At 37.0% G+C, this 23,598-nt stretch overlaps 1 protein-coding gene across 1 annotated transcript in view; it reads left to right on the top strand.

Annotated features, from left to right (window-relative positions):
* The window catches only part of PRTFDC1 (phosphoribosyl transferase domain containing 1), a gene marked incomplete at its 5' end in the record, with an annotated part of 44,959 nt that overhangs the window by 6,229 nt on the left and 15,132 nt on the right, over positions 1–23,598 (top strand). Inside the window, one exon of the mRNA XM_010282739.1 lies at positions 17,849–17,914. Coding sequence (XP_010281041.1) covers positions 17,849–17,914 — 66 coding nt within the window. The remainder of the gene's footprint in view (positions 1–17,848; positions 17,915–23,598) is intronic.

Genomic DNA, 23,598 nt, shown 5'->3' with positions numbered 1-23,598 from the left:
TTTTCTCACATTATTTATCCTGCATCCTTTTACTAACTGTTCTCTGTTTCTCTCCTAAAGGGAGTGCTGCTGCTCTCAATATACTTCCTTCAGCTATGTCACCTTTCCCCCCTCCAGCTGTTTAAATTCAACAGCTAATTTCAGCTCAAACTCATAGGATCTTTGAATTGTCTCATTCCAACTTCAGTATTGAAAGGTCAGTAGATTTTTAGACGTTGTAATTTAAAGTGGAATTTTTTGGTTTAATCATGTAGCAAAAATGGGCTGTAATTGTGACCCAAAGTCAGATCTTGGCATCAGTGAAAGTGCATCTTAACTACAAAGTATCAGCAGAAAATGTTGTATTTTGTTGTCTGGCATATGGACACGATTACCTTTCAAATAAAAGGAGACTGCAAATATGACCAGCTTTACGTGGTGCTCTATTTTTCAAACCTGTCATCATATTCCAGAATTTAGACATTTAAGATGTTAAGATCTGCTTTCATATTAAGTAGCTGAAAGTTGGGCATGTAAATACTTTTTTAGACTTCTTCATATAAATGAATTGATTTTTTAAAAAAGCATAGTACATTTAGATTCTCTGGGTTTTAATGAGATGAGGGGCTGTTTGTGCTTCCAGAATCAGGATGGTTTTATCTGGTTTGCAAAGTATTGACATAAGTGCCTAAGCCTGAACATTTTTATGAGAAAACCTGTGTTTTTCAAATCGTGTCTTAGCTTCATTATCTCAAATTGGCATGTCAGATTACTGAGTTTAGTATCTATACAGGGAAAGTGTGAAAATACTGTTTGTTTATTATTTTCAGAGGAAACAAAATGGAATCCAACTTAGGAAACCATAGCTTAAAAAATAATGTAGTTGTACTGCTTATATTCTACAGACATCAGAATTAGTTCTTAGACCTTTAATAGAATTCCTGTAACTGAAACTGGAGGTGCAGCCTTGTCTGAAAGCATGTTTTTACTTCCTCTAGAAATCAAACTATGTTTTTCCATTTCTTTAGGGTTTTTTTTCACTAGAATGCTAAAATGAAACAGTAGAGAAAATGAAGGAGTTTATACATACGGACAGAAGCTTGTAGGCTTAGGCATAGATCAATAAATAAAAAGTTAGGTGTGCTTAATAGTAAACAAAGTTTATATTTGTAAATCGAAATTTATGGATTTACAAAGAAATACTTGATAACATTGTTATAACTCAGATTTTGAAGGCTTCTTAATCAGTAAGAATTATATTAAAAATAATTATGAAAAGGAAAACAATGGTGATTGGAAGACGTGTATAGTTTTGCTCCATAGAAGTATGATAAACTCTTTGGAGAATGCCATTTCTTGTGGACTTACAGGTGATATGATATACTTGTTCTCATTTTAATTTTGTGTTTTTTAAATGAGCTCAAAATAGGGAGATGGTTTAAGTGGCGATTTGATTAGAGGCTGTATGGTGACTTTAGAAATTTCTAGCACAGCAGGCAAATTAAAAGAAAGCACCAAGGTGAGAGTTAGAAAATATGATTTCAGCAATAAACAGATACGGAAGTATCATGCAGACTTAACGGTAAAAGTCAGGAAGTAGATGGAGAGGAAAATAAAATCCAGTGATTGAAAGTTGAATGAGAAGCAGCAGCTCTGAGTTTTAAGAGGCAGAGAGGAGAAAACATACACTTCTTTGAATGAACTCAAGAGTAGTGAGGCGGTAAGTGTAGTGAGTAGACCAGGAAGCGCTAGAATATCCTCACATGAAATGGAAAGCTGCATGCCAAGTTTTAGGGGAAAGAAATGTATTTTGGAAATGCTGACATAAGAACTGATAGAATTTGTCAGCTTCTTAGATATTAAGTTCTAAGACATTGTATTTTAATGTAAGTTAGGAACAGCAGAATTGGCTGCAGAGAATTTTGAGTTTAAAATTGGATTAATATAATTTAATATATTCAGTTTTCACCATACTGAATTTTTTCCTGAGTGATCGTGCCTCCACAGGAAATCAGAGCTCTGAAGTTGAAAAGAGGTGAGAGTTTCAGATTGATAGAAGAATTCAAAATTATTTTCAGAAACATGTTATGTTGAAGTCAAGGATGAAAAGCAATGGAGGAAGAAGTTGGGCTTAGGAATGTCATCCAAGGAGAGTATGACACCAGCAGGAGAGGTAAGAAACATAGATCCAGAAACTCTTTAATATGTTTGTGATATTGATAACTTCAGCAGATTAAAGAACTAATTAGGAAGAATCCAGAGTGACGTACAACAGAAGCAGCAGGAAGGTGTTTTACTAGGGTGTTTACAAATTAGTGGACAGGACTAGACAAGAAAGAATGTTTAAGGATGAGTGAAAAGAGGGCGTGGACAAAGGAATACACGGACATGGATGTCACGAAGGGAAGGGCTGAATGGCATATGTTTTAGTAAAAACGCATAGCATGAGAACCATACCAGAAGACTAGGCTGTTCATGAACGATGATTAGAGCTTCTCTGTTCAGTGTGGAAGAGACAATTTAGGACAGGCTGATAAAGGTAAAGGTTAAATTAGAACTTGAGACAGAAGAGGATGTTCTGGCTCATCAAGTCTAATCCCCTACTAATAGATGCAACAATATCACCTAATCCTGTTCCACGTGTATGCCAACTGCGATCTTTAAACCAAAGCTCAGTTTTGAAATGGAATTGGAAAAATTAAGTGGCGAGTAGAGGGAGTATGCAGAGTCTGTATACTTTCTTGAGAAGTTCTTGGCAACCTGTCACTAGAAGAGAAAGTAAATACATGTGAATTAAGACTTCTTTAGTGAACAGATGATGGAAGCTAAAAATTAAAAGAATAGTGCTGAGAGTCATTGTTGAAACTGGGGGGGGGGAGGCTGATGGAAGAGAGGTAAAACATCGCATACTTTTATTAGGCAGACCAGTGTGCTTTCTCCATGCATGGCTACCTGTTTTTGTGAAAAGTTTAGTATTCCCACATTATCCATAGCTGTCTGTTTAATTCTCTTAATTATATTTTACAAAGTAAGTATGATAGTAAATCTCACGTTTTAGGGAAATGCAAGTGAATCTTGGCAGGACAGCTTTTTTTCACTGGGAACCACAGTGAGCTAAGATAGGAGTGAGACTGATACTAAGATTTTTGGTTTTTCTTTGGTTATTCCTGTGTGGACTAAAGTGACAGAAGACCAATCATCCCTGTTGTTTTGAAATTGTGCCATGCACATCTGAAAGAGGATAGTAGATGAATTGTTGATAATCAGAGTATACATCATGGTTTTTAATTCCATCTTGATCACAGATTATTACAGAATATTAATCTGTTTTCCGTATAGTATCTGAATTGCAGATTCTAGAAGTGTATTTTTTATCTTCTGGTGTCAAGAAGATATTGTTGAAAATCATCCTGAAAACTATGAATGAACTTCAAAGGAATGTTGCTTGCTAGTCGTTTGGAGGAAACTTCTAGAGGATTATGTGGATTTGGTCAGTTCATGTAATTCTTTAAAATTAATACATTATTTATGGCTTCTAGAGCATAACTAATAAAAAAAGTGACCTCTGAATTGTGATTCATGCACAATGGTTGAATTGAAGTCTGTTCACAAACAAATCCATTGATATGATCTGTTTCCTCTTCAGCTTCCAGTTGTTTGAAATATATTTGCAACTGTTGGTTATTAATCTTGGCATAAACAGGACCATTAGTGCTGCAAAATTCCAAAGACAAACAACAAAACAAGCGTTGCTTAGTAGAAATCTGAATGATTTTGCTATATGAAGCCATCTCAGTAAACAGTTTTGCTAAATCTCTCTACTGTAGGAGTAAGGAAAGAGAAGAATTTTAAAACCAGTGAGTTGAAAGCTGGTTGGTAAATGTAGTAAAACAGTTTATTTTCTGCTATGTAGCTTTACTTCTCATACACCATTACTAAATACTTATATTGTAAAAATGACAACAGCATGAGGCATCAGACTGTAATCAGAGCAAAGGATGATCTAAAATGTACATTCCTGTTATGCATAATAACTTATTCAGTATAATTTTACTGTATGGAACTTGTTTTTTTTAAGATCAGTATGAACTTCACATCTGAAAACAATATTTTGTAATCCTGACCCTGAAAAGCAAGTAATTTCAAAATGGTTTTATTCGTTTAACAACACAACAGAAACAACTAAGTGTATTGCTTGCATTTAATGATTCATATCTATACCCAGACTTTACACCAGTGTTACAGTGATTGTTTATCTCCATGCCTGTGTGTCATGAAAACACAACTTACGATCTACTGCGAAAGATATGTGTCCTGAAATGAAAGAGAATCCACATCAGCTTTTGTACTTACAGGTTTTGTCTTGGGCAGGTTGTGAGTTCCCTTTATTTTGCTTCATGCACACAGTTTAGCTGATGACCATGTCATCATCTTGATACTGAGTAGCCGTGGAAGAATTACAAATGGGTGCCTACCTGGTAGAATGAATTCCTATCAACTTTAAGGCCAAATTCTGCAATATTTCACAGGATTGATCTCCAAATTATCTACAAATTACCAATTTGACATGCAAATAAATAGCTTCAATGTAGGCAAAATGTGGTTCATTTATTTAATTTGGAGAGAGGTTGTGCGTGTACTAGACATTAAAAATCTAAAATATACTCTTTTAACCTTTTTCACATGCATAGCTTGTAGTCAGCACTGTAGACAGTGAACACCTGTGCAGAGAATTTTGCACCATGATATACTTTCAGAAGCTAATGGTTAACAAAAATATGACATTAATTTAGTCCACAGAAGCTACCAGTGTCAAGGATATAGACTGTGAAGTTGTTGCTGTTCTGAGAAATGTGTTCTAGTGATTGTAGACGGTGCTGCAAAACAAATGTCTTATGGGCAAGCTAAACATGAGAGATTTGGGACTAGAAATCTACTCCAAGAATTGTCAAAGGGATTTTATATCTGTGTACTTTTCCAAGTCTATGAATGGATAAAATGGCATTTGCATCCTAAAGCAGTAGTACCTTCCCAGGGAAGTGGTGGATTCTCCAACATTGGACACTTTTAAGACTCAGCTGGACAGGGTGCTGGGCCATCTTGTCTAGACCGTGCTTTCACCAAGACAGGTTGGACCAGATGACCCTTGAGGGCCCTTCCAACCTGGTATTCTATGATGCTATGATTTTTGAGTGAAAGCTCTGTGAAATGCTCAAACCCGCTAAAACGAGTGAGTAAAAGGTCCTTTACAGTTCCCAGCCAAAGATACTCCCAAGTCTTAAGGAGGCACTGATGCTATCTCTGTATCTCTGATGCTTCAGTTATTTCATGAAACTTAGTAAGACCTGAGATGGTAAGGTGAGGAATGGTGGAAACAGATTGTATTTTGCGTGGGTAGAATGTTTGGAGATGCAACAATTCACAGTCCTCCTAACTGTGTCCAAATGTTCATTTTCCAAGTGTTAACACTTGTTTAAAAATAGAATATTTTTCATGAAAGAAACAAAATACACTTCTACATGCAGCAGTGTCTTACTGCAAAATGTCAGCCTCAGAGACACTAAAGCTTTTCAGAGAAATAGCTGAAAACATGTTAGTAGCAGAAGTTGTCCCCAAAACTTATTCTTGCAACTAACTGATGAATTTTTTTGAGAAATCTACAAAAATGTAATGAGAAGAACAGCAGCCTGATTAGTTAAACTGTGGCTGGTGTAATTAGAGTAACAGCATTCAGGTAACTTTGAGAACAAGCTCTCCTGCCAGATTCATCTGTACATTAGGCGCAGATAGTGGTTTGGTGTGAAAACTACTGGAAATGGGTGTCTCTTCTGATTGCATATGATGACGGTCTCTGCTTCATTCCTCAGCGACTGCAGTAGTCTCCTGCCAGTCACACTTGCCAGCTCAGCTGCTTCTGAGCACTTCCTAACCTGTCTCAGCCCAGACAAGCCCAGTTACCAGAGAGCCTATTCAAATGGCTTCAGCTTGCTGGATTCATTTTTTCTGACCCAGATGAATGCATGCATCTCAGCCTGCCAGTAGCCCCTGCCAGCGGGAGAGTTACAAGCAGCTGGGGACAGCTTGTGGGCAGTAACTTCTTTAGTCAGCACAGCTCCTGCTGGAAAAAGAAGTCTGCCCATAGTTGAGGATCTTTGTCTCCAAGAGTGCAGCATGGCAAGCTTCAGACCGCTCTCTTCTTTATCTGAGAGGTGCTCCTCAGAGGTGTCAGAAGGAGCATGGATATTTCAACCCTAATTATTTTGAGAACTAGCCTACTTTTCATAGTGTTCTAAGGCAAACTGGAGAAGACTATACTGTATGTAATAAAATGTGACCTTAAAATTCAGTGTCGTGGAACTTCTCAGGTCCGGAGGCAGATGCCTTCTTCTCTAGGCATCTGCAGCTTCCATTTAATGCAATGGCAGAGTTGTGAGATACGAGAGCTTAAATTCATCACTCGCTCCAGGCTGTCTTGAGTGTAAGGAGGAAGAAAGTGTTTCTGATTTAAGTTACTTTAATTAAAACATGCAGTATTTTCCTGTTGGACACTGCTTAGGGGCTTGGAGTGTTACTAATAATATAAGTAGGCGTTAATTTGTGGGCATAGTTCAGGAAAGGTCATAATAAGCCTATCATACAGTCAGTTTATCAAGTTTATCTGTAATGTAAAACTTACTCATAGAGGGATGATCTCTGTAATTGTATGCATCAGATAACACACCTACACACCACTTACATATTTTAGCACCATCTGAATTCTTAGTGATTTTTTTTAAGTATGAGTAAGTGTTTCAGTGACTCACATATAAAAGATTTGGGGGAACCAAACAGCTCAGCCAGGGGAGAGCTGAGTAGGAAGCGGCCTGATTGCTATGGGGACAGAATGAGAACAGATGTGGCAGTGAAGGCAGAGTGGTACTGAGCTGTGCTACAGCTCTCCAGCAATATCAAAATACTGTTTTAAGGCATTTATGGGGCATATTACAGCAAGTCATTACTTGCCTTGTCAACACGCTTATCATTTTCATCTATTGTTCCCTGCTTAAGTATTACCGTCATTTATACCGCTTAGGTATTACCTTCCTTTATAATGATTTGTGATTTTTAGCTGTGGAATTCTTTTTTCTAACTGCAAAAATTTTACAGTTTTCCTGTACGGTGGGTTCATACTCTGTTCTTATGGACTTCAGCTCTAATGCAAACTCCACAAGAGGTATTTTCTAATCTTTCTGAAGAAATCTGTCTCCCCAAGGGTCACATTTTTCTAACAAGCTGTAATGTTTTCTTTTGAAAAATGTTTTCCAATTTGAAATAAATGTTTTAGATTACAGTATTTTACAGAGGGTACAGCTACTATGTATAAATGGAGTTCTATATCTGAAGTTCATTTTTCTTAAGTTTTTTAAATATCTTTTTTTCATGAGCTTAAATCTTTGGTATTTTTAAGCAATCTAGGTTTCTGGAACATCTTAACATTAGAGACTATGGATGATTTAAAAAATGGTCAGTTTTAGAACAGATTGAAAGCATCAAGGGATTTCATTAAAAGCATTCAAGAGGTCATCTTTTCAAAGAGTTAGATTCTAAAGTTCCCCTGGAGACAATATTTGTTGTAAAGCAGTGGTTTGTTACAAAGCCTAAAAAAATTGAAGTTTAGTCTTAGTAAAATATTTTATTTCATATTCTGCCAAAAATACAGCAAGCTACTACTAAATTATGACATTTGCAGCAATACTATAGATCATCGTTAGGAGAGACTGTAGTCTGTATTTTCAGTTTGCTTCACAGATTTTTACAGTGACAGAGAAATACGCTCTTACGTGTAAGAAAGGTCCAGAACATAATGGTTGCTAATCCTGTTGTACAAATAAGATCTGACAAGTTTGAAAGTACTGTGACATATTTATGCATTGGAAAAATATCACCTTGATTACTTATTTGGATGCTAATAATACCATCTAGTGTGTGGTTTTTCAGATGAAATCTGAAATGGAGTAAAATAATTAAAAGAAGCCGGAGGGTTCTAATTTTCCCAAGGAATTCTATGACTCTCTTTTACTGGCATCTCTTAAGTGCTGTTTCTTAAAACAGATCATAGCATGTGCAATGTTCATGCAGTGCCACGCCCCAGGGGTGCTGTAAGGCATAAAACAAAAAGGTTACTTTAAAGGAATATAGCAGTAACAAGAAGTACTGTATTGCAGTGCTTGTCTATGTGACAAATACAAAATCCTTTTCCCTCCTTATTTGATAGAAGGAAGTTAGAATATTTAAATTGAGAAGGAATACTGGAAAATAACCTTGCAAGAAAACTCACAAAGGATATGTGTGTTGTCAAAAGTTTCCAAGTTGTCACTAGCCAAGGGACTAAACATAGTGGTATGAAAAAGAGCGCTAGTGAGTTGTGAGAGTCAATGATAGACTAGACTCTAAATTGCTGGAAGGGACTAAGCATTTGAGGTTTTTAATCAGTCTCATCTTTCGTGAATTTGCTTACACCTATCTATCTGTTTTCTCAGCCTGTAGCTATTTGACAGATTTGAAGATTCTTCTCCTACCTTCCTTTTACCACCAAATTCTAGGAACTGCTCATAGTCAGGGTCAGAAGGTTAGTACTTTGTGCTTAGTCTAGAGAAAGCTGTTCTCTGTTGTGCCTGCAGAACCCCTCAAGGGACAAGGTTTTTAGTACGGAGCTGCAAATTCACCCTACACTTTTTCACAATCTTAATTTACTTTTGTTCATTACTTTACAACACAATTAAAAAAAGAGGTAAGATGGTACATAAAGATCTAGTAGTGTCCCAGCTGGCATGGTGAGACCCTCTGTTGATGCTGGGAGCCATGAGTTCTAGTTCCGTTGTTGTCATGTTCATGCATTTAATGCTAAACAATAATTGGATAAAAGACAGATACTCCAGTTAACGTGGACTTGAATCCAGACTGAACTTTTCTTAGCTGGGTTCAGTGTAGCTGCTATAGTATGCTTGATGTCCTTTATGATTTTTGTTGTACCATAACAAGAAGATTTCCCCTACAGTGTTTAGCTTACAGTGGTCTTCTGAAAACTGAGGAAGAAATGAAGCCCAAGTCTATTGCAAGAGTGTGGGCTTGTATTAACATTATTATCACAAAAGATGGACACCCTTAGTAATGCCTCCTGGCAGTCCAGAATGGGTACCTGAGTAGGACTGTGGCAGTTCTGGAGAGTACGCTTCCTGAATTGTTCTTTTGCTGTAAGTTTTAAATTTTATTTGCCTTCCATCTTGAGACAAAGTATGTGGTCTGAACCTCACCTCGCACGACTGAACATCCGTATGAAATAGTTAGTACCTTTTCTCATCCTGGAACATATGCAGATTTTACCTCTATGTTTTAAATATTACTTTTACAGAATAAAAAGAAGTTGTAGTACAAGGAAAACGCGGACTACACTCTGTGGAAACTAACCTGAGGTTTGAGGATATATTGTGTTTCTGATTTGTATACCATTAAAAACATGTGGTATCACATGTTCTTGATTTCAGTTCTTGCTGATCTTTTTAAGTGTACAAGTGCTGTTTGTGCCATATGGTTTGATGTGGTGCTGCAATCTTACTGCCTCATTCTTAAACAAAATAACCCATTGAACCAATACCAAGCAAATATACGAAACTTAATTGCTAAACCAGAAAGGAAAATATGAAATAATTTATTGTCTATAATTCTTATTAGCCAAGTTAATTGGTCTAAATTCTGCTGTAATTTACAGCAGTTTGGCTCTTCTCCTGTAGTTACTTCATGTTTATGGTAATAAAACTGAAATCATAACTCTGTTTAGAGATTTTAAGGAAAGTTTTACCTGCAGGAAAACTACAGGGGTAGATCAGGTATGCAGTCATATTTTTAGAAAATTTTCTTTATTTGAAGATATTTGAAATATCTTTATTCTGTACATCTACAGAGCTTATTAATAGGTGGAAATATAGTGCTGAACACATGCTTCCAGCAAAATAAAAGGGTGTAAAGAATTTACAGCTTTTAGTATTTGCCCCTAGCAAATACATTCTGAAGTGCAGGTATAATCTGTGCTTAACTGTGTTAACTGCATTAATACTGCATGTGAGTTTACCTGTGATGATGTTTGAGAGTATGCACAAGAGAAATCAATTCCAAATGCCTTGACCGGGAAAGGAAGAGTTTCAATGGCAGTTTAGGCTTCATTAGATACCAGAGAATCTCCATGGAAGCAACTCCTATTAGGGGATGAATTTTCTAGTCTCGATTTCAAGATATTTTAACTTCTTTGGATTAAATATGGAGAAGGCATGCAGGAGTCCTGGTACACAAGAAATTACTGAATGTTTGAACAGGTGATTGTGAACAATCCAATTTATTAAGTTTAATAACTTACTGTCGCCCTGAGAGTTTTTTAAGCTGAATGATCTGCCTTGCTTTTGCAGCAGGGAAGAAACATACACGTGTTACCAAAGGTCAGCTGATACGGAGTGCCTTGCTGTCAGTAAGTTTGCTGTTTGTCTTTCTCCGTCGAAAGCCAGCTTCCTCATTGCAGAACTCTGGCCTTCCCTGGAACTGGATAGACTAGCCTGAATTTGAAGCACTTCCAAACCTGTGTGATGGAGCTTTTAGTTAAGGAAAGAATAAGAAGAAAAAGAATAAAAAAATAAGTGAATTCTTCAAATTAGTTATATTGCAGATCTAACCATAGAGAAGTAAAATATGTCTTACACCGTAGTAACCGGAGCTCTGATAGATATACCTACACCAGTTTAAAATTTCCTATCACAGGTTATCCTGGCAGTATCAATAAGGCAGATCTCAGTGCAGCATAGTCAGTGGTGTGGTTACCAAGCAGCTCAGGAACGCAACTTTAAAGCTAACAGAGATATTTGAAACCATCAGTGCTTCAGTGCAAATGTCCCTTTACTGTCTCTGCGGGATAGGTGATGCGCTGGCCGTGGGTGTATGCCAGTTTACTGTATTTGTTTTCCAGTGGGGTCAACATTGTTGGCTTGTTTGCAAGGTATTCAAAGCACCTCCTACAAATACATCAGTGACCTGGCATTTGATTATTTTGAATGTGGGTGTGCCCTGGAGGTTGCAGTCTGCCCTTTGGTATACATTTTATTCTGGAGAAGGTAAGGTATGCTTTCCAGTCTTTACTGGGAAGTGATCCATATCATTCCCATTCATTTGCACAAGTCTCCAGCTTAACAGTACTTACTAGTTGTCTTCTGGATGTTGCTACTTAAGCCTGGATAGTCCTTCTAGTTGCCTACCATGAAAACCATGGCAGTCTGTGTTCTGGCCTACACTCTTCAGGTCCTTTGTTCTTAGCTGTTCTTCTTTAGAGAAGAAACCCAAAATGGTATCAGTTCAATTATATGTTGCTTGTAAGTACATGTCCATGTAAGTACACTGAAGTACTTTTCAGGAGGCAGGCTGCAAAGCAATTAAGTTTCATACTAAGGTGTCAGCATCCAAACTGGAGCATCAGAATTTTCATTTTAATTATTACGTTCATGACTGAGATGGTAGAGCATGGTCATGTAGCAAGAGGTATCATAATTATTGAACAGTGTATAATTTCAAAGCAGAAGTCTTTATAATTGCAGATACATCTATCTAAACTCTGCCAACACCTGCAATTAATTTCTGCAACACTTTTTTTTAAGTGCAGAAAGCTTGGTTATATTATGAATCAGTTTGCTGCAACTAAGTCACATAGAAGTAATAATTTTCTATTTCAGAGTTGTGTGAGAGATGCTGCTGTGGTTTCATTTCTGAAAGACAGTAGCTGGAAAGTAATTTCTTTTCCTATCTGCACTGTTTTCATCTGAGCATTATGTTTTTTCTTAACTGAAAAACGTATTTGTAATATGTGTTAATTTGTATTCCAGAGTATACCGTTCTGCTTGAGTTTTCTGTCATTTTCAATTTCTGTTGCAGCAGCGTATTGTAGTCAAGGCTCTGAAAACATAGATCCATTTCATAAGTCAGTTGTGCCTGTATGATGTTTCAAAGTCTCAGCTTTTCTTTACTGTATGAACTACCAAGAATTTTGTTCAAATCGTCATCATTCATTAACTTGGTAAATGTCTTCTCCCCTTTGGCTTTAATGCCATCCACCTTGTTCCCTCGGTGCCATTCAAAATGTAGCTGTTCAGATCACCTTCAAAGTTACTGTTAGCGTAGCCTACCCTAAGGTTGCTGTCCTTCCTCCGGTATCAAATGCAAGTTACTGTTTTATTGAGGTTCACTGAGACTCCATTCTTGATGATAATGAACCCTACACACATGAAATCCAATTGTTTTCATTATTCAGTAGGTGAACCCTATAGGTAAATTTATATTTCTGCTCCAAGAAGTTTAGAGTGTAGAGCCCTATTAATCATCCAGCATAATGTTTTTGTAAAAAATCTGCAAAAACTGTTTGCTAATATTTTTTTCATGATACAAATTGGAAGAAATATTAGATTGGCTGTGTCTTTTGAAATCTTTCCTGAAATATATTTCACCTAGATTAAAATGAAATCTTTGAGTAAACGTGCAAGCAGATTATCCTGGAGTGGTATCAAGGAGAATTGTGTGAAACATTTGTGTGAGACAGAGCCTGAGTGGATAGTTCAGGATGTTACTAATGGAAAATAGTCAAGATCATTGCTTCTTATGTACCTGTGGTAAATGCGATTGAAAATACTTTCTGAGTGCTCAGTGAGGTTTCTTGGAAGAAAATATTGATCTCATCTCTTAAGCTGGGATTCATCTCACCTAACTTCAAATTTCTCACAGTTAGATGTCTAGGTCTAAGTTATTTGCTGTAGATTTCCTATATGGTGAAATAGATGATTTATGTGATCTATTTTGTTTTCTCCACTGATTATGAAGGGAGGCCAGGATGCATAGATTAGATGTCTTAACTTTCAGATACCTAAATTAGGAACAGAGTAATCCTGTCCCTAATGGACATTTCAAAGTCATAGGTCACCCTATGAGAACAGAAGCATCATAGATCACGTGCAGTTAATGACAGTCTTAATGGAAAATATAAAGGTGAGGCCACAGTGAATGTGGAGACTGAACTCTGCTCTGCGTTAGTGGACATGTTGCACCAAACCTATTGGAGAAGCGGTGCTAGACTCATGCTTTTCAAACTCTGCCAAGTGTGGATATAAGTCAGAAACCTTACAAGCAGTAATTCTGTCCTAACCATTTCACTTGGCCATTGGGGAAGGATAAGGAAAGCCTTAGAAATGCTCTGTATTCAGTCGCTTGAGGTTCCGAAGGACAACTGAAAATGATGGTCTGTCAGTCACTTCAAAACATTCCTGGAAGACCCGGTTGTAGGAGATGGGATGATGGTGCAAAGTGAGAGAGCTGTCTTCACAGGAATCCTCAGGTTGGTGGATCTGCTGTATCACCCAAGTGTCAGAAAGCAAAGTAGAACAGGCCTGATGGTCACATCCTTCTTTAAGTGTTTCCCCAATAAATTTTGGGAGAAAAAGGTAATTGCATTTTTTCAAAGAAATTCCATATGAACTCTGCAGACTGTAGTAACTAGATGTGTGACAGTGATCTGGTGTCCACATTTAATAATTTAGTTATAGGTTTAAACTGTTACATTAGGGCTACTTTTTTGCCATGATTAAAGAATCTTTGTTTCACTGAACCCAGTATTAATGTACTCCAGATTCTGTTTCTTTAGAAGAGTAACAGATGTTCACAGTTTGGTGCAATTTTCAGATGAGCAGTGCTGTTTATAATAAATTTTCCTGAGACCACCCAACCCATTTCACTTGTAACTTGAACTATGTCCAAGTGTTGATCTCAGGAGATGTAAAAGAGATGTAATAATTCTGTGCCCCACCCAGTTCAAAAGACATGCCTTAATATAGATGGAATTTAAATATCTATACTTCCAATCAACATAGAAAGTCAAAGTTTTATCTCACATGCCGTGAAAAATGGAGGTGGAAATAGCAACATTCTTGCTTTCATTCATCAAGTGTTCATAGGATCTGAAGATGTATTTTCATAAGGACTGAATAAAATAAAACTATAAAACAAACAGGTGAAAAGCACAACACAGCATGTAAAAACAAAGAAACTGAAATATATTCTGGAAAATGCAGTTTATTAAACACAGGGAAAAAAATCAGAAATGCAGTATTAAATATAGCTTGGGTTGAGGTGTAGGGATGTGACACAATGTGTCATGTCTTGTTAGAAACAGCTGCAATAAATTTTGTGCTGCATTAACCAAAACATAGTGTGATTTTGATATGTCTCTATCCTGGATGTTATATTTAGTGTCAAGCATTTAACAGCAAAAATTGTGTTGATAGGGTTTAGGGATGTTAGAAAGCAAGTATTGAGGAACATTGGGTGATGGAAAATGAAGTTTTAATTCATGTCTCTGCATTTATAAGAAGTCCTAGAGACTCAATCATATCAGTTTCGTCAAGATATGGAACAACTTCCAAAGTAAAAATGTTCTGAATGGTTGGAGACCATGAAAATTAGACACACAGTTCTGAATTGACAGTAATTGAAGTGCTGGAGCGTGTCCAGAGAAGGGCAACAAAGCTGGTGAGGGGTCTGGAGCACAAGTCTTATGAGGAGCGGCTGAGGGAACTGGGGTTGTTCAGTCTGGAGAAGAGGAGGCTGAGGGGAGACTTCATCGCTCTCTACAACTACCTGAAAGGGGGTTGTGGCGATGAGGGTGTTGGTCTCTTATCCCAAGTAACCAGCGATAGGACGAGAGGAAATGGCCTCAAGTTGTGCCAGGGGAGGTGTAGATTGGATATTAGGAAAAATTTCTTCACCGAGAGGGTGGTCAAGCATTGGAACAGGCTGCCGAGGGAGGTGGTGGAGTCAGAATCTCTGGAAGTGTTCAAAAAACGTGTGGATGTGGCCCTTCAAGACATGGTTTAGGGAACATAGTGGTGCTGGATTGATGATTGGACTTGATGATCTTGAAGGTCCTTTCCAACCTTAGTGATTCTGTGATTCTGTAATTGGTACTGAATGAAACAGATTTGTTTTTCTTTCCTGACATGTATTGTACTTCCTACTTAACCTTTAGTGCTGTGTTACTTTGAGATTATAAACTGAGAAATTGGGAGGTTGTTATGGCAACCATCATGTGCACATTGTCTATATGAACATTATGATTGTGGTAATGTGACGTGGTATTGAGTCTTGCTGTTTGGCAGGTATGTATTTTAAAGTACAGGTTAATAGATGAATGTGGAAATAGTTATAAATGGCATGAAGATCAATGATCTGATTTTTTTTTTTTCAAGAGAATTGCTCTACTGCGTGATGCAAGTAATTTCTTTAAATTTCTTGAAAGCACTGTTGCTGAGGGTGCTGAGTTGCATTTTTCTATATGGTTTTTAGGCACAGTGCATACTCCGCTCTGTCCTCTGGCAGCAATTGTTCTCCAGTCAGAACACAAGGATTTTCATAACTGTGTGCAGTTGTGTCAGAACAGCCAATGTGTGAATACGCAGATTGATGGGATGCTGTGATCCCCCGGCTCTCAGTGGCTTTTGTGTTTGCTTAACTGCTTGCCAGCAATGAAGATGCTATTTCAGCATCTTCCTTTCAGCTGGAGCCAGAAATACCAAATGGAAAGGAAACAGTGCTGCTGTGAAGACTGCTGAAAGAGATTTTTTTAAAGATAAACATAAATAAATTCATTAATCTTTGTACCTCCCTGTTATCTTTTTTTTCCCCTCTTTCAACTAGCAACTAAGGGCAAATTACTCTTCAGTAATTCTTGTGTGTTGGTTGTTAATGAAATTCCAGACTTTCTCAATTGGAAATGAAAAAATACTTTGTCACTGCCTTGGTTACATATGCCATTGTAGATATTAGTCTTATCTGCTTTTTCTAATCTTATAGTATTCTTGACCTGAATATGTCCCTGACTTTTGAAGAGTGACCAGTGTTGCTCTCCAACAAAAGGCTTATGCTTTTAAGCCTGAACTTAAAATCTTCTCTATAAAACTTTTTATTTAGTTTTAAAATAATCTTCTGAGGAAATCAGTTACTTGCTTGTGTTTTTTTCTTTCTGTTTTTCTTTATAAAAATAAGAGAAATGTTGAAACTTCTATTAGAAAACATATGGGTTGTAACCTTCATTCCTTCCCTAGCTCTGTTTCCCAGGAAACGAATCAGAGCAGCATGAAAAGGATCTAAAGCTCCTAGATCCGGTGCAGAAAAAACTGTCTTTTACGGCAATGACTGCTAAGGACCTCTTACAAAGCTGTGGTGTGAGAGTTTTTTGGGAGTGGAGTCCGGGTAGAAGGGGAGCCTTTTGGTGGGTCTGCAGTATGCAGACGTGGAGGAATTGTTATCTGAGCAATTCTGCAACCTTAATACAGCCTTCCCAAGGAACTGTGAGTAAATTTAGACAATCCATTCCCATGGGGACCACAAATAGTTCCTGGGGATGTGAGACTGCTTGTGATCAAGTGGCTGCAAAGGTGCCTCGAAAGTCCCTGGACTTCTGCCAGCCGGGCTGTGGGCAGATGCGGTTGCCACCTGCACAGGTGTGCAGCTGTAACCGTGCCGCATGGCAGGTGCGTGCGTGCTACCTCTGCTGGTGCTGCTTTTTGAGGGGAAGAAGAAGAGCTTATAAACCCCTTAGACCAGTATATCCTCGCCTGCCTTATAGGTCCTGCTGTGCCATTATTTGTTCGTGGAAAAACATTTGACTTCAGAGCACTGGGTTTATGAAATAAAAGCAAAGTTTTCAAGTATTGCATTTTTGTCAGTTGTTCGTAATGATAAAGCTTCCTGATGTTACTAGTAAACCACAGTGTCACGTTGTGGTACTGCAGCTGTTATTAAAATTGGACTAATGCTGTCTTCCTATGGGTAGGGAGATTAGATTAGCACGTGCACCAATTTGGCAAAAACCCCACATTAACTATACTTATTTTTGCTCTTGCTTTCTCTGGAAAGTTCATATAGCCTGGCCATGACTGTATATCGTTTAATTTGCTACCTTCTTTAAGGCCTTTTTTGTCTCCCCTTAAAAGTAGGGCTTCTGTATGTCTCCTTTATGTGATTCTAACTTTGTGTGCTGCTGATAATGAATTTGAACTAGAGGTGGTTGAATTCAGAATGAATTTCAACTAGAAATGTCTGTAAAAGAAATTTATCAAAAAAAGAAGTTTTACTGATTTTTTTGAAAAAATACCAAAAGCAAAGCATACTATTCTGTTGCGCCTCATTCAGCCTGATTGGCAGCATTTTATTTTACAAAATTGACCTCAAGGATTTTATCTTTAAGTTGGTTGAAAATCCAAAAATGAAACTCTTGAAACTGTATGGCGCACTGAAACTATTCTTGATAACAAGTGATAATTTTTGCAAAACTTTTTTTCCCCTGAAAAAAATACTGAGTGAATTTCTTCAAAAATAGCTGGGTCCTCTGTGTGAGTGACAGATGTAAGCACATTTTGCCTGTGTTTCTAAAGACTGTTCCAAAAAAAAATATGCTCACAGGTGTGTGGTCGAGTGATGAATGCTTCTGTACTCCTGTTGTGAAAGAGACAAATATGTTACTCAACACTTGTCATATTAAGAAATAGCAAGCAAGGGAACTTCATGTATTTTGAAAAGAAAGATGCAATTTTTTCTAGTTCAGTAAAGCCTGGAGCTTGTTCTTAGCTTAATTACAACCAGGAGATGATAGAAGCCACAGGAACAAGTCAGAGTGTGGTTTTGTCATATACCAGTACTAATGAGCATTAGAAAACATTGGTAACCAACACTGTGAAAAGTCCAAACAAACTTGTTTATACTTTTATTTTTTACAGTTATATCAAATTTCAAAGTTTTGTCTTTCTTCTTTCAGAATGATCAATCTATGCAAGATATGCAGATAATGGGAGGAGATGATCTTTCAAAGCTGACTGGGAAGGTTTGTTAATTTTAAATTTAAGAAAGTACATCCACTAAAAACATGTGGGAAAAGATGTGTAATTTTGCACATGGACTATCAGATACTAATTTATTAAATGTATTAAACTCTATTAAATTGCTGTAATGCCATTGCTTTCAGATTGCAGATGTCCAAAAAGGTCAGAAGGTAGCCTCTCCATCCTAGTGTAGGGATCTCCCTGTAGTTATACACATACATTCAGTGAGATTGTGGGCAAAATTTGTGCTGGAATGCTTCCCCTGAGCTTGTTTATGACTTGGAGCCTTGTTTTTTCTGCCTTTAATGGGTGCATGCAAGCAAACTGCACATTGTGTATCCCTGTTGAATTCAGCATATGAGGAGTTTAATACAATTTTGCCTACTGCACAAAGTTCAGTTGTGGAACCTTTCACTTGGATAATCAAATGGGTTTTTTTGTATTTCAACATCAGGCTGGCTGTATGACTGAATTTGCTTTGCACTATGCTTGAACATTGTGGTAATGAGAGAGAGTGGTTTGAGTCAGTGAAAAGGCTATTTTCATCCAAGCATGGTAATACAAAGCAGTACTTTGAAGAGGAAGGAAGGCTGATTTCATTAGGCTAATGGTCTATGTGGAAAATGGTCAGAAATAGATTCTATACTTATGCATTAAGGCAACATAGTACTTATCTTGTTATTTGTACTGTATGTGCAGTTACTCTTTTATTAGCTGGTACTAAATAATACCATTTTCTTCAAAGCACTCAAGTAGTAGCGCTAGCAAACTCATTTGTTTTGTTGTACTATAGCAGACAAGAAAAAGAAGAAAAACACTTACCTTTAAATATGTCATTAATATTAAACAGGTTTTGATGCAACTAGAACTTAAATGAAAACAATGCTGTTACAGTCAGAATATTTTAGTGATATGTGTCCTTAGTTGGACTTCTAAATACTCCTGCTAGGTGTTTCTTTCCAAATTATCACTAGAGTGTTAATCATGTTCTTGGGAAATACTCATTCATTTGCTACTTTCTAATTTTCAAACACTGGAGCTACCTGTTTTTCTGTGATGATTTTGCATATGTGTCTCTGCCTCACAGGCAGAACTGGCAGTGCACCTATTCAACTTACCTAACATTTCTCTTTCCTAGGTATTCCAAACACTTTTTAAGCTTCCAGGCCCAGCTCCCCTTCCCATCTTACAGTCCCAAATTTTCTTGATGAATGGTTTCAGTTATTAATGTCTTTTCCAGATACAATCTTTCTAGTATAATTTGAATTCATTGGGCCAAAACATTATTTTCTTTCACAGGACTTTTGTGTATTTGTGTGTGTCCATATGTGTATGAGAGAGAAGGAAAATTTCACCCCAAGTAGTTCTGTTCTTTCAAAAAATGAAGTAAATGGTTTTCTTATACTGAAAATCCAGTTGACCTTTTTCTTATTGGGATGGCCCTCCTGTTCCCAAACATGGAACAGGACATAAAATTTGTCTGTTGGGAGGCTAGGAGGTATTTGGGGAGAAGACTGAACAGCAATATGGTTTAAGATTGCAGGGTAAGGAGGCCGGGATCTTGGGTATCTTGGGTAGGTATGAAGGGGCTGGTTTGGGAACGAAGGCAGTTGCTGATCAGGAAGGGAGCCCAGTGCTGGAAGCCGGGTGTGGAGAGGCTGAAGCAGAGCAGGAAGGGAGGGCTGGGACTCCCAGGGGAGCAGACTTGCTGAAAGGGCAGGTTTGGCAGTTGTTTGTATGTGTGGTTGTCAGTGACACAGCTGATGTATGAATAATTAAATAGCATTTTTCACTATTATATGTAAGAATGGGGTTTCCTTAAGACTTATTTTACTGATTGAAAAGCTGAGATGCAAAGCTTGAGCTTGGATGTTCATACTTGCACATCTAAAATTGGGTATATGAAGGAGTGGCCGTATGTCCATGAATGCCAACTCCTCCGTCTGTTGTTGACTTAAGCAATTAGTGCGAGTATTCAGCACATTTTACTAATCAGCCATTTGCAGACTGATTCAGAGCCTCCTACAGTCAATGCAAATCTTTCCTTGAAGTGTTTTTTAGTACCTTAGTTTAGCTGCTGGCTTTTAAATCTGCTGGCTTTAGTAACCATTCTAAGTCACTGAGTGAATTAGTGGAAGACTTACTGATAGAATTCAACTTCCCTGCTTTTAAGGGAGTTGGATGCTGCTTCTGCCTGCTTGGAGTACTTATTAAGAAAAGATTGTAATTATATTGAAAAATTAATATGCCAGGTTAAGTCCCATTAATTTAATCATCATGGAAGGTGTTTTCAAAAGTGTTGGCATGGGTTCAGAATGTAAGTTCCATTAAGTTTCTTTAAAATTCAAAACTATCAATAACATAAACAGTTTTGAAACCTGCAGACAAAAGATTCTGAGATTTTGATCTCAAAGTGCTCTTCTTCAAGCAATATCTAGAACCTCGGCTAGCCTGTAATCTCAGTGAACAACTGAATCATTTCCGTGTGTTACTTATTACTGGCAAAAAAGATTACTGAGTATATTCATGAACATGGTGTTCTATAACAATTTTTTTTTCTGAGAAAGCCTAAAGAGAGCAACAAATTTTAAAAGCTAATTAAAAAGAGGCTGTTAATAGCTCTTCAGAAGGAAGAATATCTCCTCTGTACTTCTCAACAACATGCTTTTGTTTATAAAAATACTAGAAGTATGGGAAAAATGTATAATGACCCCAACCATGAAAAAGAGAAATGTTCTGAGAGAGGAGAGTTAGCATACAGACCCAAACTGTTACCTGAAGAAAAGCATCCACAATTTGAAATTCTTCTGTGAAGAAGGTCACAGAGGCAAGAATGCACATTTCCATGGCATGAATCCATAATAAAGGTACTTGAAGAATGAGTCCTGATATAGCTTAAGACTCCAATGCTTTGTAACTATTCATTTCTATGCAGAAAAAAATATAATTTTGAAATCTCTCCTTTAATGATGTAAGTGGTGAACATAAAATTTCTCAGTAGCGGATTTCATAGTTAAGTAGCTGCTCAGTTTTCCGTTACTTTAAAGCTGAAATGCTCATTTGGGTGAAAATTATCATTAATGTTTGTAAAGAGTAACAGATTTTGAAAACAGGGAGATAATTAATAACTGTCCAGAAAACTAGAGGCGCTGTTTCAAAGCAAGATGGTTATGAAAATTTTTGTAGATGAGGTGAAACAACAAATAATACAGCCCTGTTTAGTATTAATACTGTAATCATACTGCCTAATATTGTAAAAATTCGTAACATATTTTAAAGTATTGGTGGCATTTAAACAAGGTAAATTTTAAAACATCTAGAAACTTGTAGATGAGGTGAAACAATAAATAATACAGCCCTGTTTAGTATTAATACTGTAATCATACTGCATAATATTGTAAAAATTCATAACATATTTTAAAGTATTGGTGGCATTTAAACAAGGTAAATTTTAAAACATCTAGAAACTTCGGTAGATTCAGCTGTATCAGAGTCGTGAGTTATCACTGCCATTTACCTCTTATGCTCTCTTATATACCTCTGTGTATCTTTTGTCCCAAAACATATATTTTTGTCTAAGAGCTGGTTATATAGTCCAAAGTTGCTACTGACAGAAATCATTCTGCATATCACTCCACCTGTAATACATGCTGTAATCTTTCAAAAAAGCTCCTATACGACTTTGACTTGTCTCCTTGCAAATGAGACAAGTTAGACAAAATAATAAACTTAGAGTTTATGTAATTTCGCACTTAAATACTTATTACAGTTGTATTTGATGTCAAAATTAGATCCATATATTTTTGTCATTATCACTATTTCTACATAACATAGAATGTGAACAAAATGAATCATTCTTATTTGTTCAGTTAATAAGAACTTATAATTAAAACAAAATAGTTATGTAGTTAGTATGATACAATTATGGAGCCAGTGAATTTCTGATATTCTGATACGTCTGTAATATGGATCAGTGCTTATGTTCTTTATGCAGGACTATTCCCCTTGTTCATATTAAGTACATCTTGTTGACAGCCAGTGGTTTTGACATTTTTGGAGAAGTGTAGAAGGTGATAAATACTGATCAAGAAAAAAAGAAAGTGAATGTCTTATATTCTCTCTGTACCCCATTGTGTTAGTTTGAGCACTCCATCACTGCTGTGGTGCTCCCCACACCAAAACGACTGATCAGCTCATATCAAAAAGAGGTTTCACTCAGAGGACGATATCCACTATGCAGCACTCCTCACTTCCTTCTGGCAGGATTTGTGCTATAAAATCTCCAAACTTCCTTTACATGTCTCATCTAAATCAATTTATCCACTGTATACCATTTTCTTGCCCCACTTGTCATATGGGAATATGTTCCAGGAACATTCTTACGCTTTTCATGTCTTCTCTTATTTTACTAAACCATTTTCCCTGCATGTCATAGGTTCTAACAACAGTCTGAGAGCTGTTTCTCTAGCATTCTCCTAAATATGTTAGCATTTCAGTATTTAATAAACCATACACATGGCAGCTGTATAACACAAAGTTTTATTCTCTAGATTTAAAATACTTATTATCCTCTCCTTCACCATTCCAAGTTTGTTTCCCAGGATTCTGTTGGTTCGATACTTACTATTTTTTTCTCCTTCAGTATTCACTGCCTTGACTAATGTGCTTTCTCCCCCTATATGCATTGCTTCCTGGAATAGAGCCCATAGATTTGCAGAAAAAAAAAAAGCATTCTCTTTAGAACATTATGTACATGAGGAGACTATTTATGTGACAGTAAAGGTATACAAAATCCACTATACGCTTCTGCAGTAGTCATGTCCCCCACTCATCTCTACATCTTACTGTATTCCTATCAGATGTGCAGCCTTGCTTTTTCATCTTTTCAAAGGTTGTTTTTATGTGTCTTGGAGCATTCCACATCTTCAGTACCTCTACTTAACTTCCATCTTTAGTCACTTTTGTTGTTCTGTGTTTTTTTCTTAATTAGATTTTATACCATCTGCTCTTCTCACAGTTACCGTCTTTAACTGCTTTTTCCACAGTGAAAGACACTATTTTTTTTCTTCCCCAAAGTCAGTCACCTTTCTTTGCACTTCCTTCTTAGGTAATCTGTTGTGCTGTTCATCGTTATTTTCTTTTTTTGTTGTTGTTCTGGAGGAAAGAAAGTACAAAGAAAACTTTCTAGCCTTCCTATCCCATTTTTCACATGGGCTCTGCTCACCCACACCCTGTCTGCTTCTACATCATACGTGTTCATAGTTCTGTTGATTTCGCTGTGTCCAGAAAATCCTTTTCCAATTCCAGATGATCAGAAAATTGTACTTTTTCCTTCAAGTAAGAGAATGGAGACAGTGATCCATTCCTGCATTACCTTTAGATTGATTATGGCAATTTGCTCTACTTCTTACGCACAGCATGCTGTAAAGATGGCTGCAAGCAGAACACGTGCATGTACAGCATTCAACACAATGCTCTCTAAGAACAAAACATCAGTGAAAGTGTATCATCATGCCCTCCATTATGTCCCCCAGTCTGTTAACTCTTGGAGATACTGAACTAGTTTTACAGACTTGAAGTAACTGGAGTCTGTATATGTAGACTCTTAATGCACTAACCAAGTTGCTCCCATCAGCAGCTGACACTGACCAAATTGAGTGTCTGAAAAAAACCACATTTTTGAGGT

The sequence above is a fragment of the Phaethon lepturus genome, unplaced genomic scaffold, assembly GCF_000687285.1.
Source record: "Phaethon lepturus isolate BGI_N335 unplaced genomic scaffold, ASM68728v1 scaffold7482, whole genome shotgun sequence".
Lineage (NCBI taxonomy): Eukaryota > Metazoa > Chordata > Aves > Phaethontiformes > Phaethontidae > Phaethon > Phaethon lepturus.
Note: the sequence above shows the minus strand (reverse complement) of the source record. Positions and strands in the feature narration are given on the sequence as shown.